We start from the raw sequence: 15095 nt of genomic DNA, 5'->3' as shown, positions 1-15095 counted from the left end.
CAGCACAGCCCTTCAAAGGATGGCCTGCCCTGAGGTCAAGGACAGGGAATCCCAGGGAGATCTGACACCAGAACAAATCGTTTCCACCCTTTAGAGAAACTGGCTTAAAGCAAACCCTGCTGTCATTACTTTCTAAGCCACTTCCCATTATATTCCTGTTCTCCTAGGGGCTGTGCATCCACTGACAGGGGTTCAAGCAACTGCAAAATTACAAAGGGGTTTGTTCAGAGGGAAAGGGAGTAAATAGAAATTCTTTTTTGAAAGATGTCTAGAGGTCATTTAGTCCAAACCTCCACTGGACTATTGCTAGCACCAAATCAGGACAATAAAATATGAGCACTAAGCTCCATACTTACTTTGATGCAATCTAAAACTGTAACCAGGAACTATACATTCATAAATCTTTACCCTTAGGAGGTCAAAATTACTTCTTCACAATCAAATTCATCTGGTGTCGCCAAAGCACAGCCTGAAAGGTTTGTCAGATCTAGAAATTACAGGAATTCACTTATTGTTCCTCCTACCCTTTTTATTTAGTGCCCAGGGAATCTGAGATAGATCTACTTTCCATGAGCTTCCCTCCCCCATCAGAAAGGAAGTGCTACAGTGAGAAATGATGCTCCTTCCCAACAACTGCTGCTGCTTTCTGAGCCAGCCAGTGTTAATGTAGCTGCTTGTTACATAGGAAAAGGGGACAGGATGCACAAATCCAAACACTCAGACAGGCGTGAAAGAGAGAGGAAACATGGGAGAAGCCAACCAAATCAAAACATGGAATAGCCACCCTGGCAGGAAAAGCTCTGTGTGTCAGAGCTGCTCCTCAGCTTCCTGGCTCCCAGAAAGTCAGCAGGAAACACACAATGTACCACTTACATTGAAGGTAAAATTGCTGTGAAATTATTGTTTATTTTGGTATTTTAAACACATCCAGTTTCTGGTCTCACTGACGAGAAAGAAATCTTCATTTATGTTGTCTATGGCAGTTCAGAGCAGAATCTCCTAGAATTTTCTTAGAATGTACTTAATAGTCTAAGTGCAAGAGTTTTGGGAAGAAAAACCAAACCCAACCAAGCACCAATAACTTTTCACAGAATGATTCCTGAATTTTCATAGCAGATTTCACTTGGTATTGACTCCTGGTTTCTCATGCTTTTCTGGGGTTTTTTAAAGTTCCATTTTTTCTTCCTGATTTGCCCCATTCACTGCACACAGCCAAAAAATTCACTTTATCCTATATATTTATTAACTCCTTTGTAAACCTTTCCAAACAAAGCAATGACACCACTATGCACCTGTAATACTTTCATGAATCTCCTTTTTTAAAGACTCATCAAGATCTTTGATAGCTAAACATGCTCTGGTTTTGTAATATTATGTAGGGTGCATACTTTTCATAGGTTCCTGCTGCAAATATTTTCACTAATTTGCATGATTTTTCTGTTGAACCACCCAGTGATGCTGTACACTGGGTTCAATGTCATCCTGAATCACCCCAATCTGCCACAAATCAAACTAAATTTTGATCCACCATCTCCATTTGAAAGACAACCATTTTATATATGCATTTGTTACATCTGGGGGTTTTTTTCCAATACTGAATATTTTGCCAAGCAATAAACTGTGAGACTGAAGCTTTCAGAAATACCAGTTTAATGAGCTAAGCTACTACAAAATGTCATCAATTTACTGCAGTTCCAGGCTCTGTCCCACAAAAATTATGGTTCTTTTTAAAAATAGGCACAGTGCACAGTGCATACTGCCATTAAGAAATACCAGTAATAATCACAGATTTAGAAAAAATTGCTGAATACCATGTTACCCATCAGAGAATTACAAAGTGCACTGACATGAGCAGTTAGCTACATTCCTTTTCCTCTGCCAGTGTAACCTCATTAAACCTGATATTTCTCTCACGTTTGTCTTCAGCACATTGTTCTGATCACAGCTTCATCACTCTTCAAGCCACTTAAAAAAGCATTACACATCTAAAACCAGAGTGCACTCATTACACTACAGCTTCAACAGCTACTCATGTATAATTCAACAATTTTTGCTCTGAATTAGCTTCTTATTCATAGTATCTGCTCTAAGTGCTCTTTTTTCTTAAAACACAAAGAGCTGGGCTATGCTTAGAAAGGGAAGGTCCACTATAGCTAAATACTAACAAAAACCTTTAAAATGCTGTTTTAGCAGGTTAAGTGCACTTTCCCCTCAGCATTCATCCTGCTCATTTACAGGACATACAAAGGTTACACTCAAAAGTGGAGACAAACCTGAAGTGATGGCACAGCTAAAAGCACAATCTAAAATTTCCCAAGATTTACTCTAATTACCAATGAACTCCCCCCAACAAAATCCCTTGTGCTAAAACATGGCATAAAACCACTTCCCCTTCATCCATTTTTATAGTTAGATCTGAAGTTATTAGCAAATCCATTCAACACTGTTATAAAAAATCTTTCCTTAATATTCACATCTATTTTTAAAAGTAACTGAAAACTGAAAATTAATACAAGTTCTACTATAGGGTTCTGTTACCACTTGCATTTTCTTCATTCCTAAATTCAAAATTAGCTATGTCTGTAGTGGATCTATCAGCAAAATCCCTCTGGAATTTTAAGGATGCATTTGGTTTTACTTTTACATCCAACAAAAAAATATCTTGCACCTTTGATAAGGATGGAAAACTGGAAATCCAGTCATAATCCTCCCAAGTTTACAACACTGTCAAAGGTAAACAAGATATTATTCCAAGGGTAAAATTATACATGAACGAACAGCTAAATCCCAGCATACAGAAAAAGTAGATGAGGTGGATGAGGGGCTATGTGTAAGCTCTGAATGTACTTTGTCTGGCTTTTATTTGCTTCTAATCCTCAACATGAACTTCAGGAGAGGAGATACTCAGCATTTTCTTTGCTATAATTGACATATAATTGATGAATAACACGTCCACTCCCTGAAAACTTGGAACTGATGGGCAAATATTGAAGGCCAGGGGAAAGCTCCCATAGCAGAGCAGGATGAGCAGTAAGAATTGCAGCAGAGGCTGAGGTTTGTTGGGCTAAAAATATTAGTTCCCAACACAAGGAGCAGTGTCAGCATGCCAAAGTTCTCAGTCTCCACAAAGTGACTTCACTTTCACTGACACAACTTGCTTTTATTAACATAGGCTAATGTTTGCCTGCTTGGGGGACTTTTCAGAAGATAAGTAAAATTATAACTGGCATGTGAGAAAAATACTAGGTGTTACCTGCTGTGGGATAATAAAAGAACTGTGCAGCACAATATCTTCAGTTCTGAACACAGTACAGACACAGGCATGTCAAAAGAGGTATTATATGAGATAAAACAGAGCCTCAAGGCTATGCCATAACCATGATTTAAGTATTGGCTCACATAATGCTCCCTTTCAGGTTTCCTTTTAAACCAGCAAAAGAATTTTTACTCTTCAGCAAGATGTACCTCAAAATAAAACTTGGCACTTGTATTACCACGCTGGAATGTCATTACTTTTTACATTAAACTGGGAAACATTCACTTTCTGTTCATTTATTTTGCCAATAATTTTTACACTGAGTTAATTTTACCTTTGACACACAGCATCTTTTCTCAAATATATGAACAGCCTTTAGCTCAGGGCCAGGCTCTAAAGCCTGTAAAACCTGGAGCTTCCCTTGCAGTCAGAGCTACAGAGAGAGAGATGTTGTAGATTCAGATCTCAAGAATTAAGCTGCAATACGCAAAGGATTTGACTAAGGTAGGCTCAAGTCCTGCAAAATCCCTACAGATAAGCCCCAATACATTGACCTCAATAATTAACCTTATTAGTCACTGCTGTCTTTACAGAGACTTGTCAAGGATATACACTACTTTCTCACTGAAGCAACAGTGGAGAAACTGTTGGACATGCACAAGACAGGAATACAGTACAGCCCCGGCAGGACAGTGTTACAGTGGCCTTATTCAAGAACTGCAATTTATTGGAAAATTATTTCATTTCATTAGTCATTCAGCACCACATAAAAAGTAACTGTATGTGGTGCAACAGCCTCTCTTTTTCTGTGTGTGTAAACACACAAATATATACATATATATTTAATTACCAATAAAGTAGCTCATTACTTCTTGCACCTAGCTCAAATTGTAAATCTAAGAGTGGCAATGTCATTTCTACCTACCCTTTTGTCATTACCAATAGTGCATTTTTTTCGTCTACCTCATTGTACACGAAGTCATTGCAGAAAATTTTTCACACCAACACCTCCCATTTGTCAGCCAGGTGGGACTAAGTAACACTGAAGTAATAACTTGAAAAATCCCTTTGAGGATGTTATCTCAGTTTTGTTGAATGGATTTTCAAAATGTCCCCTTAACCTCTAATTTGTATAGTTTAAACCTCACTCAGAGTCTGGACAGAAGCAGCTGCAATTTAAGGCTGCTTCTCCAAACAAGATTAGTTTCAGATAATCTAAAAAAGCACACTCTTATAAGATGATTCTCTTCTTTTTACCACTGCAAGAAAACACCTTCATCTTTCCTTCAGAACTTTCTTCCTCCTCTGCAGTTTGAACACTCTCCTCTGCAAAAGACTCCATTTACAAATTTTTTCACTCCAAGGCTGTACGTGCCCAGACACAACCAAGTCACATACATTTTCCAACCTCAGAAAAATTTCAGGAAATTACTTTTAGACAATTTTCAGATTTTCAAACAAATTATGCAAAAAACAAGAGAGAGAATGGACAGCAAAATAAAGAATTTAACATCTGACATGCAGCTGCATGCAGCTAACCTTTGTGCTTCCCTTTTTTCTCCTTTCTGGTGCTGCTACTCTGACAGCTCGCAGCTGCTGCCTTGGCTTTTTTAGTTGGTTTCGGAGCTTGGGCGTCCACTACCACCTTTACATCTTCCTGTTCAGCCTCCTGCACTGCTTCGGAAATTCAGGTACCCCAGCAAAAAAGAAAATAAACAGAGAGAGAAGAGAGAAACAGAGAGAGACACGAGAGAATGAATAGAGAACTTTGCAAAGGCATAAAAGAGAAAGCAAACACAGCAGAGTTTGGTATTTCAGACAATTCATGCAGTGAGGAGAGCCAAGTAAACCAGAATTTGCAAAGCTACAGTAAAAATCTGAAAGTGTTAAGTTAGCTGAGATATATTCCCTTACATTTTTCTTCCTCACAATAATATATCAACTCCCAACTTCCAGTCCAAAAGTGACATCAGAATATTATTGTGTTACTGAGCTATTGTAGGAAGCATTTTTCCTCACAGTAAAGCTCTGCCAGAATGATCACCAACAGTTGCAGCATGAAGGCAGAAAAATTTTATTTTGACTTTGTAGCATCCATGCTTAAAGCTACATCCTAACTCTCTAAACAAGGAATCATCTGAAGGTTACTTTCAAAGCACTTCTTGCACAGTCCTGCAAAACAGCATGATGAGTAGATTGGCCATGCATTTTATGGTGAAACTATACCCAAGCTGAATTTAAAAACTCTTCCTACTTTGTAGCATACACAAATTAATTAATTCCTTGGAAGGACTCTCTACAAAACATGCATGGCATAAATTGTGTCACCATAATTCATGCAGTGTTCCTTGTTTTCAAAGTAAAAAGAGGCTTTATCATTTTCCTAAAAGCACGACACACTTTGAGGGTAATATTTGAGTCTCGGAAAGCAACACACACCATAACTCTTTCCTCTGGCTAGACCAAACCTTGAAGTTAGATAAATATCACAATTGCCTTCCTGAAATGCATAAAGAAACTTCACAAACCTCACACCCCATACTTTAAGTGGGCACCAAGAGGTTTTGGGGGTGGCTGCTGGTCACTGGTAAGTGCTAAGCCCATTGGCTTTATGTGGTGGCCATGGTTTCTCTCCCTGGCACATGGGCTTCCCACCCTTTTTTTTTCCCCAAACTAAAATACTTTCTTTAAAAGGATTAAAAAAGTCCACTAAGGACCATTATGGGAAAGAACTGGTTCCCCTAAAATTACTTTTTAAATATCCAGACAAACTTCTTAAACTCCCCAAAGACTAAATGATTGTCAATGACGTGTGGACTGACACTTTTCTCTTTCAGAAGGGGAAAATTCTCCCTAAGCTTCTGGTCTGTGAAGCAACTTTCCTCTTCAGCAAATCCTTCAAGCGTACGAATAGAAATAGAAACGCCAGGGAGATTCTCAGAGGAGAAAGATGAAACAGATTTAGTCATGTCTGTGTAGACTGCAGCTCCCAAACCCGCTGCTACCCTCCCCAGCACAGCAATCTGTTATGAGTAGCATTGCATTCACAACACAGCAGGCACCTGAGGCACTCAAACACTCGCTCCTTCTCTCATTGTGCAGAGGAAGGGTTCCCTTCCACAGAGAATATACATTAAATTATTACAGGAGAGACTTGAAGTCCAAAGAAACAGCCTGTCACCACCCAATTTTTCATGTCTGCCTTTGTCCAACACTAATCAGAGGACTGCAATCCCTCTGCTGAGTGGAAAGGAGCAGTGGAAATGAGTAGGGCAGAATCAAAGGAGTGAGTGCACAGGGAAAATGGCACATAAAAGACACAGTACACTGGGTCCTACCTCCAGGGGCATGGCAGCCTCAGACTATGCAGGGAAAGAGAGTCAGCTCCCCACAGTCTTTAAACAGGGGTGATTTGCCAACCCAGCATTTATGCTATATTTGTACCTCAGTCTCTCTCTAAAAACTAGGCTGTGTTCTTTTAATTGTTTTGAAGATGGTAATCCATGTCATAATTAAATTCAGTACTTTACAAATGACCTATATTAAATGGCCAGGCAGTTCTCTAAATCATTTTAAATGTGGCTGTATTCATTCAGTCAAAAGAAGCACCATTTACTTGGTCCAAAGCAATTATCAATCAGCAAAGGTTGAAACTTTCTAACATTATTAATTGCAAAGTTCAAGACTTATCTTCTCTATCTTGCCAGCCATTCTTTCATTTTACCAGTAAAGCCCTGATGTTTTTTCATTTACTTCTGCGTCAAAACTTCAAGCAAGAGGTATCTGATTGTAAGTTCAGTGAGGGAGCTCCAAAGGACAGAGAAGAGAATAATTCCATTGCTTCACTCTGTGAGGCAGAGAGCAGGATTTCAGCCCAGGAGCCATTCTGAGACCTTGGCTGCTGTCTGTGGTAAATGGGCCTTTTAGACACAAGTGATGGAGGCTGCAAAATAAGATTCAAATCATAAAGGTAATGATACTGTGCCTGGGTTCATGAAAGGAATTGGCACAGAATGTCCTGTTTCCAAAGGATACATTTCTGAGCATTACCATTACATTTAAAGTACTACCTCCATAATAAATCCAAATTTAATCCCAGCATGCCATCCCCACCACAAAACCACCTCATTCTTAGCTTTTAGCTATTTGGCAAATAGCAGACCTCAGCTAAGGCTCACCCACTCAACCCATGTTTTTTCTGGTGTTGTCTGCAGACAAAAGAAAGTTTGCTTTCTGTACAAATTCAGTTCAGGGCATATCCTTGCATTTAGGCAAGCTCCTGTCAACAGCCAGCCAGGATTTGGATCCTTGCAGCCTGCAAACCCAAAGGGACAGGTCTGTGAGCCTTCCCTGCTCAGCTGGTCCAACAGGCTTGGATGTGGAGCAAAGTGAAAAATCTTGTTTTCTGTTTCCAGTGCTCTCTCCTGCCCTGGAAAGCTGGAAGAAGGACCATTTCCAAGGGCTGTGTACTCACTCTGCAGCTGGTCATTAGCATGTGCAGCTTTGAACTTCTCCAAGCAGCATTCCTTCCAGGCTGCCTTTGTGGAGATGAAGCAAGTCAGAGAGCAGTGTTTATCCACAGCCACGTTGTCAGGGGCTCAAATGTCTTCCCCTCTGCCCTCTGCTGCATCTTTGGATCATTATCTAATAGACTGACAACAATTTCCCTTCTCAGCAGGATGGAAACCTTGAGGTTAACTCTAGCCTACGTTCTCCCCTGGCTCTAGATAGCCCATAAAACAATTTACATCTCCCTGCAAGAAAGCCTGAATAAGGAAAAGGAGATAAACTGGCTCCCTAAATAATATTCATTGACACAACCATATGATTACATCCTTTGCTGGACATCAAAAAGTTAAAAACAGTGATAGGCAGCACCAGAGGATAAATAAATTAAGAACCTTAAATGCAGCTATATGGGGATGAAATTTCAGAGACTGTCACTCAAAAATGCTTTAATTTCAGTACAGCTACCCATTCAGGCAGCTTTAAAAATCCCTACTGACGTTATCTGAAACAGTAGGAGAGACCAGATTTGAAAATCTATCCTGATACTTCATATGCCCACCCCAGATTATTAACATCTTCACTTAAAAAACCCAGAGATCTTCCTTTTCCATAAGAATTATTTGTTTGTAATAGAATTTGCGTTCAGACAAGAAAAAATGGAGGAGCTGTACTGTACTGTAGTGAGTGTAAGTACTGTAGTGAGTCAGCATTCCAAACAGAAAAATCCACTGGACTCTCAGACCTGGTATTTAACTCTAGTTTGAACTTAGTAAATTGTAAAAGAAATGGTTTTGAGACAAATGCCATGCTTACAAATAAAACAACTATGTGACTTTAATTTTGGTATTATTCATCCATGTTCATTAAATCTAGTACTGAATACTAACCTCAATAGAGTATTAAAAAAGTATTTTTCAGGAGACAGAAGGGAGCACAGATTGCAACATTAATTCAGGATCTGAGATGAAAAGAAAGAGGAACAAACAGCAAACAGTCTGTTAACATAATACAGGTGAGTAGGGAAGGGCTTTGTCAAGGCAGACAAGGGCAGTGTCCCAGCTTTGCCTTGCACCATCAATGTCCTTATTCAGAATAAAGGGAAAAAAGAAACCTTTCCATGAACCAGTTCTGTGATGGACAACACTCCAGGTTACAGGGATAAAGCTACAATGCACAGCCAGACAAAAGGATGCAGTTTGTAAGCATGTGAGTAAACTATGATACAGACAACCCAAGTTCTTTTCCAACTCTGTAAATTACCCACGTATATTTATATGAGTGGATGAAAATGTAAAACATGTCTTTCCATCTGGCCTTCATGATGAGAAGTTCACACAGGAAATAAGTTTCAAAGCAGCATGAATGAAAATGCAGATTTATTTTGCCATTTGTATGACCATATTTCTTGATATGAGTGCTTGTACACTCTTATGATCTTAGAGAAGGAAAAAAAAAATCTATGAATCACAACTTACCAATCTCTATCACATAAAAATGCCATGTGCTAAAAAAAAGGGCGCTTTTGAACAGTACATTATGCAAAGAATGAAGTAAATGAAAAATCACAAAAAGAAAAAACAATTCTAAAATTGTGCAGACTGTCTGGAAAACACTTTAAATAGAAAGAGGCTGAACCAGACAATGAGGTATGTGAGGCAAGTATAAGGCAAATATTCATTCTATTTACCAACATCCTCTCAACAATAAAAGTCAAACCCAGAACAAGTACCATGCAAAGAAAGATCAACTACAGTTCAGTCAGGGTGTACCTTAACATCTCAATGGGAATTGGATGTCCTTTTCTTACTGTTGCCTGAGAAGCTCTTGTGTTTCACTGTAAGAACGGCTTGTTGCTTTTCTTTGTGAAGCTCTAGCCTTGGTCATTCTAGCTACTTATTTGGGCTGTTGTTCATTCTTAGTTTATTTAATCAACTCAGATTCTGCACTGGTCAAGAATTTCTACAATAATTTAAAAAACACTGGAGTCTATCAAAAATATTCTGAAGATGGGCAAGCCCATTTACAGTGCAATTAAATATTTCTATTTGTTTTACATAGACCACACAAATAGTTAAATACAATAATCTGAATAAGGGCAAGGACTTTGGTGCGTTAGTTACTGGTTAATCACATGCAAAGATTTGACTCCTGCCTCAAAATGCTTACAATCAAAGGCATTACTCCTTCAGCTAGTAACTTACAGTCAGATTCCAGATTCCCAAAACCTTACTGACAGTAAATTCCCTAAGGCTCCTTGCAGTTTATGCCTCTAACAGTGATGTGATGACCAGGCTGATGCTGCAAAGCTGAAAATGCGCAGAAGTGAAATGGGATGGGTTTTTTAGTACTCCAATAAAAGGAATCAATGTACTTGGGAACTTGGTGCTGCTTAAGGACATTATTAAAAGCTCATTGGTCTAAGAGTTCCTGAGAGAGAATGAGGGAAGGAATTAAATAAAAAATTCTTCTAAATCCCCACATACCTGCTGCCTAATCCTGGGGAAGGAGAAGGCAAAGGCAGCATGTGAAATGGAGAGTTGACAGCAATGAACTAGACTTTGGGAAAGCAGACAACTAATGAGGAAAGCCAAAATGATCTATGAAAAACCCCTGCCAGGAAGATGAAAGACAGTGATAAATTACATAATTACTTTGTGATACTGGAGCCTGGAGGGCACGACTAGGCTTCAATTGCCCTGACAAGCCTCCCTGGGGGGTTCCACCCACACCCTGCCCATGGGCTTTGCTCCAGCTGAGCCCAGGGCTGTGCTGGAGGTGCTGCTTCCCAGCCTGACTCCTGGGAGCATCCTGGCAGCTCCTCTGCCCCATGGAGATGTGTGCACTGCAGCATCTCTTTGCCACCCTGCCTGGTGCCCTGCAGGGCCCTGGCCAATCCCTCTCCATGTCTGGGGCTGCAGGGAATGCTGCTGGCAGCTCTGCCTGCCCTGTCTGCAGCCCTTGGGATGGGGCTTTGCCTGCCAGGGCATTTCCTGTGCTGGGGGCACCCTCCCTCCTGGCTCCTGAGATGCTGCCCAGGACAGAAAACAGCTAAATATCCACTAGTAACTGAAAGTAAATACACTACAGGTGGGACATTAAAGGAAAGAGAAGGGAGTTTCTCAGGCCATTTTCTCTAAACTTTCTTCTCAAAGAGTTCAATACCAAAAACCACAAGAAGACCTGAGGAACACTTGCTACCCACTGCCCTCTGCTCCTTGCTGCTGGGTTAGTTTGTTTATTTTGGAAGTGCACTGGTGCAGTAAGAACTGCTGACAAATCAAACAGATATTTTAAAGATTAGGGTGAAGAGACTGCTGCTGAAATAAAGATTTCAGAATATCTGCTTATTGGAAGTTAAGTGTTTAGCCCACATGATGTTTGGAGTGCTGCCTGGTCTCTCAATATTAACAGCCCTTTGCAAAGAACATTCCTCGCTGTCTTCAAAAAATAAACTAATACCTGCTCATTCCAAGGTCAGTGGAAAACAGGGATGGAGAGACACTCTTCTGATGAACAGGCAAATATATGATTTTTTAAATTAATACTTAACTGATGTCATCTTTTAAAGCTGACAGCTAAGGATGCTCATCAAAAAACTCTCTTATCATTCATGGTAAATAGCAGAATGACACGTCAAATTTAACAATCCAAAGCTATGAATTGTCATCAGAGGTCTGTTTAACACACCACACAGCCATTACACCTAGATGTGCTGCCAAATGCCAGAGGAGAAAAGTAAAAAAGTCATTCTTTTTACACATGGTTAATCTCAATCGCTAAATTGGAAGTTGCAATGGAAATTACTCTGAGAGTATCTAATTGAAAACATTTTTAATTTCAAGTCTTATATAAAAACACCACAGCTGCAACAAAGTATGGCAATATTAATGAAAGCATATCTGGCACTCATTCAAATCTCTGCCTTCCTCGGTGCTGTGAAAAGAAAAATCACTCCCAAGTGGAAATTCACCATTTTCACAGAAGTAAAATCTCTGTAAAAATGGGCTTTCAGCATTTGCATTAAATGTAATTAAATAATGTAATTAAATTGTTGCAGTAATTAGTGTATCTCTGCATGCTATTTGGCTCCAGGAATGCTCAGTATTTGCAATCCAGATTGAAAAGAACTGTATTTGTGGCAGAATTTTGCAATGTCAAATCAGGCTAAAATGTTTGTTCAGGTTTTCAACAAACTTCACAAAATTGAGTAGAAATACATGAAAACAAGAAAGCAGATGTAACTGTGACATATTTCAGAACAGCAAGTAAAATTTAAAAAAAAAGCTTTAAACAAACATGAAGCAATATGTCCTTATGAAGGACACGGAATTGAAAATAAACCAGAACACATGAGGAGAAGACAACGTAAGTGATCTCTCCTACAAAGAAGGATTAAATTTCTTCTGGTGAATGAATGCCTTTGTTGTCTTTTATTTAGAATTTAAATTTAATAGCAATACAAAAAGTTGTTGGCTGTTGTTGTTATTGGTTCTTACGTGGCTGTTTATAATGACGAAATAGCAATTGAGCTGCATTTGGTACTGAGAGAGAGAAGGTTTATTGTAAATAGAGCCATAGAACAACATCATGGAAGTCAGTGGAAGGATGCCTACTCCTTGAAAAGGCAGGCAGATAAATGTGGGGCCTGACTCTACCTACCTGACCTGCAGGTGCTGATGACTGTGCTAGCACTGGCTGGGACTCCAGCTCAAACTAACCTCTCATAGACCTGAGTGCCAGGGAGATTTTATCTCATGGTGGTCTTTTCATCCTAATTCATCTTAGTTCCTGCAGGTAACTTTTGTGGTTTTTGGTTAATTAGGCATTATGCCAACAACCAAAGGGTTTTAAAAAGAAACACTACATGCAAGTCATTCACAAGGTACAGTAGCTGAAGACCTTTATCTGTAGGTGAAACATGGGACATATGAGAAGAAATGTTCTGTGTAGAGACTCGTGCATGGTGGATTCTGCAGAGCCACTTCCTCACTGGAGGAGCACACATCTCCTTAAAAGTCTCATGGTACCCAGAGGAATTGCTGGCAACCCTTGGCAGGAAACATAAATAGCATTTTGTCCTACCGATGTGTCATTGCTCTGCCTTTAAGTCATCTAAGAAAAAAAATTATGGCATTTCTGGCAATCCACAGTTAGCTTAACTAGCAAAATAGGGTGTTCTACTCTATCTACCCACAAGTAGCTCACCAGGCTGATGCTCTATTTCAGAACAAGAGTTACTGACTTTCTACCCCAATCTCTGATAATTATTCTGGAATTAAATGAGTTTTTACTGCAGAGTAGAGCTGCCCATGAGGGAACCATTGCAGCACAGATAATGGCATCAGAATAAGCAATGGCAGGGCATGAAGGAGAATTTCCCAGCACAGTTAATGGCATCAGAATAAGCAGTGGCAGTGTATGAAGGAGAATTTCCCAGCACAGATAATGGCATCAGAATAAGCAGTGGCAGTGTATGAAGGAGAATTTCCCAGCATCTGAGAATTGCTGAGATGCTATCTCTGACCTACTTTGCTCAAAGTACCATAGAGATATCTCCACACAGGCACCCAATTATTTGTTGAAATCAACAAGTACTTTTGTGCTACACAGAACCAGTGCAAGCTAAAAGAGAGAGTGGAGCAGGATGATAGGTGGAAAGAAGTGTTCTTTCTGTAGCATTTGCTAGCACAGGAATTGATTTCACAAACATGCTCATCCAAGCAGTGTAGTTCATTCAGTAGAGCATCAAGTCCCATCAAAGAGCCATTCTCAATTTGGAATCAGCATGCCCATAACAGCCACAAATGAACGGAAAAGAGCAGAATAGTTCTTTAGAAACAGCTCAGCTGTCTCATGCATCCGACACTGCCACATACAAATGTTTTCATTGAAGGGGAAAAAAAATCCTGCCAGCCCTGAAGCTCAATGCCACAGTTAAAAATGGTCATCAAACCCCAAAATATTCCCTGCAAACTGGGGAACTGAAGACATTAAGCACATTCCCAGAGAAGGCCACACCAAAAAAGGACACTTTGAGAGTTCTTGTAATATTTTCAAAAGCAACGTGCCTAACAAAGGATTTTACAAGGCCATAAAACACCCTTCTAGGTAATTAAATTCTTTTAAGCTGGCTCTGGCAAACTGCATGGTTTATTGCAAGGAGAGCTGTCCCAAGGGATTAACAAATGTCATGTTGAATATGAGAAACATTGTATTTCTTTGCTTCTCTGAAACCTTGTGAAATATTAAAAGGGTTTGAGAGACAAATTTAGAACAAACTCATTTAGGGAGAAAAAAATCTAAGTATTCCAGTGAATGGTGTGGTATAATATGACAGGAAGGGTCACTTTTACCTTAAGAGCACAGTTAATCTCACTCATATACTGAGGAAATCCACTCTGGTGCAAATTGGTGTACAATTTAGCTCAGTTAGTACATATACGAAATTTGTTACCAATTATGTGATGATAACGTCCTTTTCTCAGCTTTGTGAAAATTAAAACCTTGATCAACTGGCAATATAAGGGGTTTAGTAAACAGCACTATCCCTCTGCTATATTATTTCTCAGAATAGCTTTGTACCTTTGATAAACTCTCGAGTGTAAGAGGAAAAAGAAAATTTCTGTTTTGTCTGATTAAAAAATAAACACACTAAATGTTTGTGCTAAATCAAATATTTTGATTTAGACTGGAAAGCAATTCAGTTTAATCTTTAAAAATTACATCCCAGACCCTGAGAAACAGGCAGTAAAGAGAAATATTACTATTTAATATTTAATAGAAAAAATAATTAAAATAATACTAAGTTGATAAAATAATTCTCCATCTGAAACCACTTATGGTATCCTATTTGCTTATAGAAAAAAAGATTTAAAAGGCCCATTATTACCAAAATCTCAACATTTAAACAATGTAATTTCCAGATTCTAACAGTAAATTCTGTAGCTGTAATCAGCTAAAAAATTCCACCAATTGCTAACCAGAAGGAAAGACTCTGAAACCTGCACTTCTCAGAGCAGAATTTGTTATTGTATACTAAATACCCACCTTGTTCTTATGGAAAACAAAACCACCAAGTGAAAACAAAACAACAGGGAGACAAAAAGTCCAGCACGTGAGTAAAACTGACAGAAATTTGAACTGAATGCCCGGTTAAGTTTTTGTTTGTATAAGAGTAGGATACTGGTTGTGTTTGTGTTTTTAAACAGAGTTAGATTCACAAAGACATCTTAAGATTTAATGTGTAAGCCCCAAAACCAAAGTACTCTCCCACCTAACACCATTGCCAGCCAGAAATCTGCCAGCATTCCCAATCAATATCAGTAGATAC

The 15095-nt window shown here is 39.2% G+C and overlaps 1 protein-coding gene across 8 annotated transcripts in view; it reads right to left on the bottom strand.

Moving 5' to 3' along the window:
- Positions 1–15095, bottom strand: part of TUB (TUB bipartite transcription factor) — a 143701-nt gene that overhangs the window by 29465 nt on the left and 99141 nt on the right. For 4 of the 8 annotated variants that reach the window (XM_064715022.1, XM_064715018.1, XM_064715020.1 and 1 more), the window contains exon 4: positions 4796–4933. The exons of 2 other annotated variants lie outside the window; for them this stretch is intronic. In XM_064715022.1, coding sequence (XP_064571092.1) covers positions 4796–4933 — 138 coding nt within the window. The remainder of the gene's footprint in view (positions 1–4795; positions 4934–15095) is intronic. 2 more of the 8 variants (XM_064715023.1, XM_064715019.1) reach the window with 1 other exon arrangement.

This window comes from Zonotrichia leucophrys, chromosome 5 (genome assembly GCF_028769735.1).
Source record: "Zonotrichia leucophrys gambelii isolate GWCS_2022_RI chromosome 5, RI_Zleu_2.0, whole genome shotgun sequence".
Lineage (NCBI taxonomy): Eukaryota > Metazoa > Chordata > Aves > Passeriformes > Passerellidae > Zonotrichia > Zonotrichia leucophrys.
Note: the sequence above shows the minus strand (reverse complement) of the source record. Positions and strands in the feature narration are given on the sequence as shown.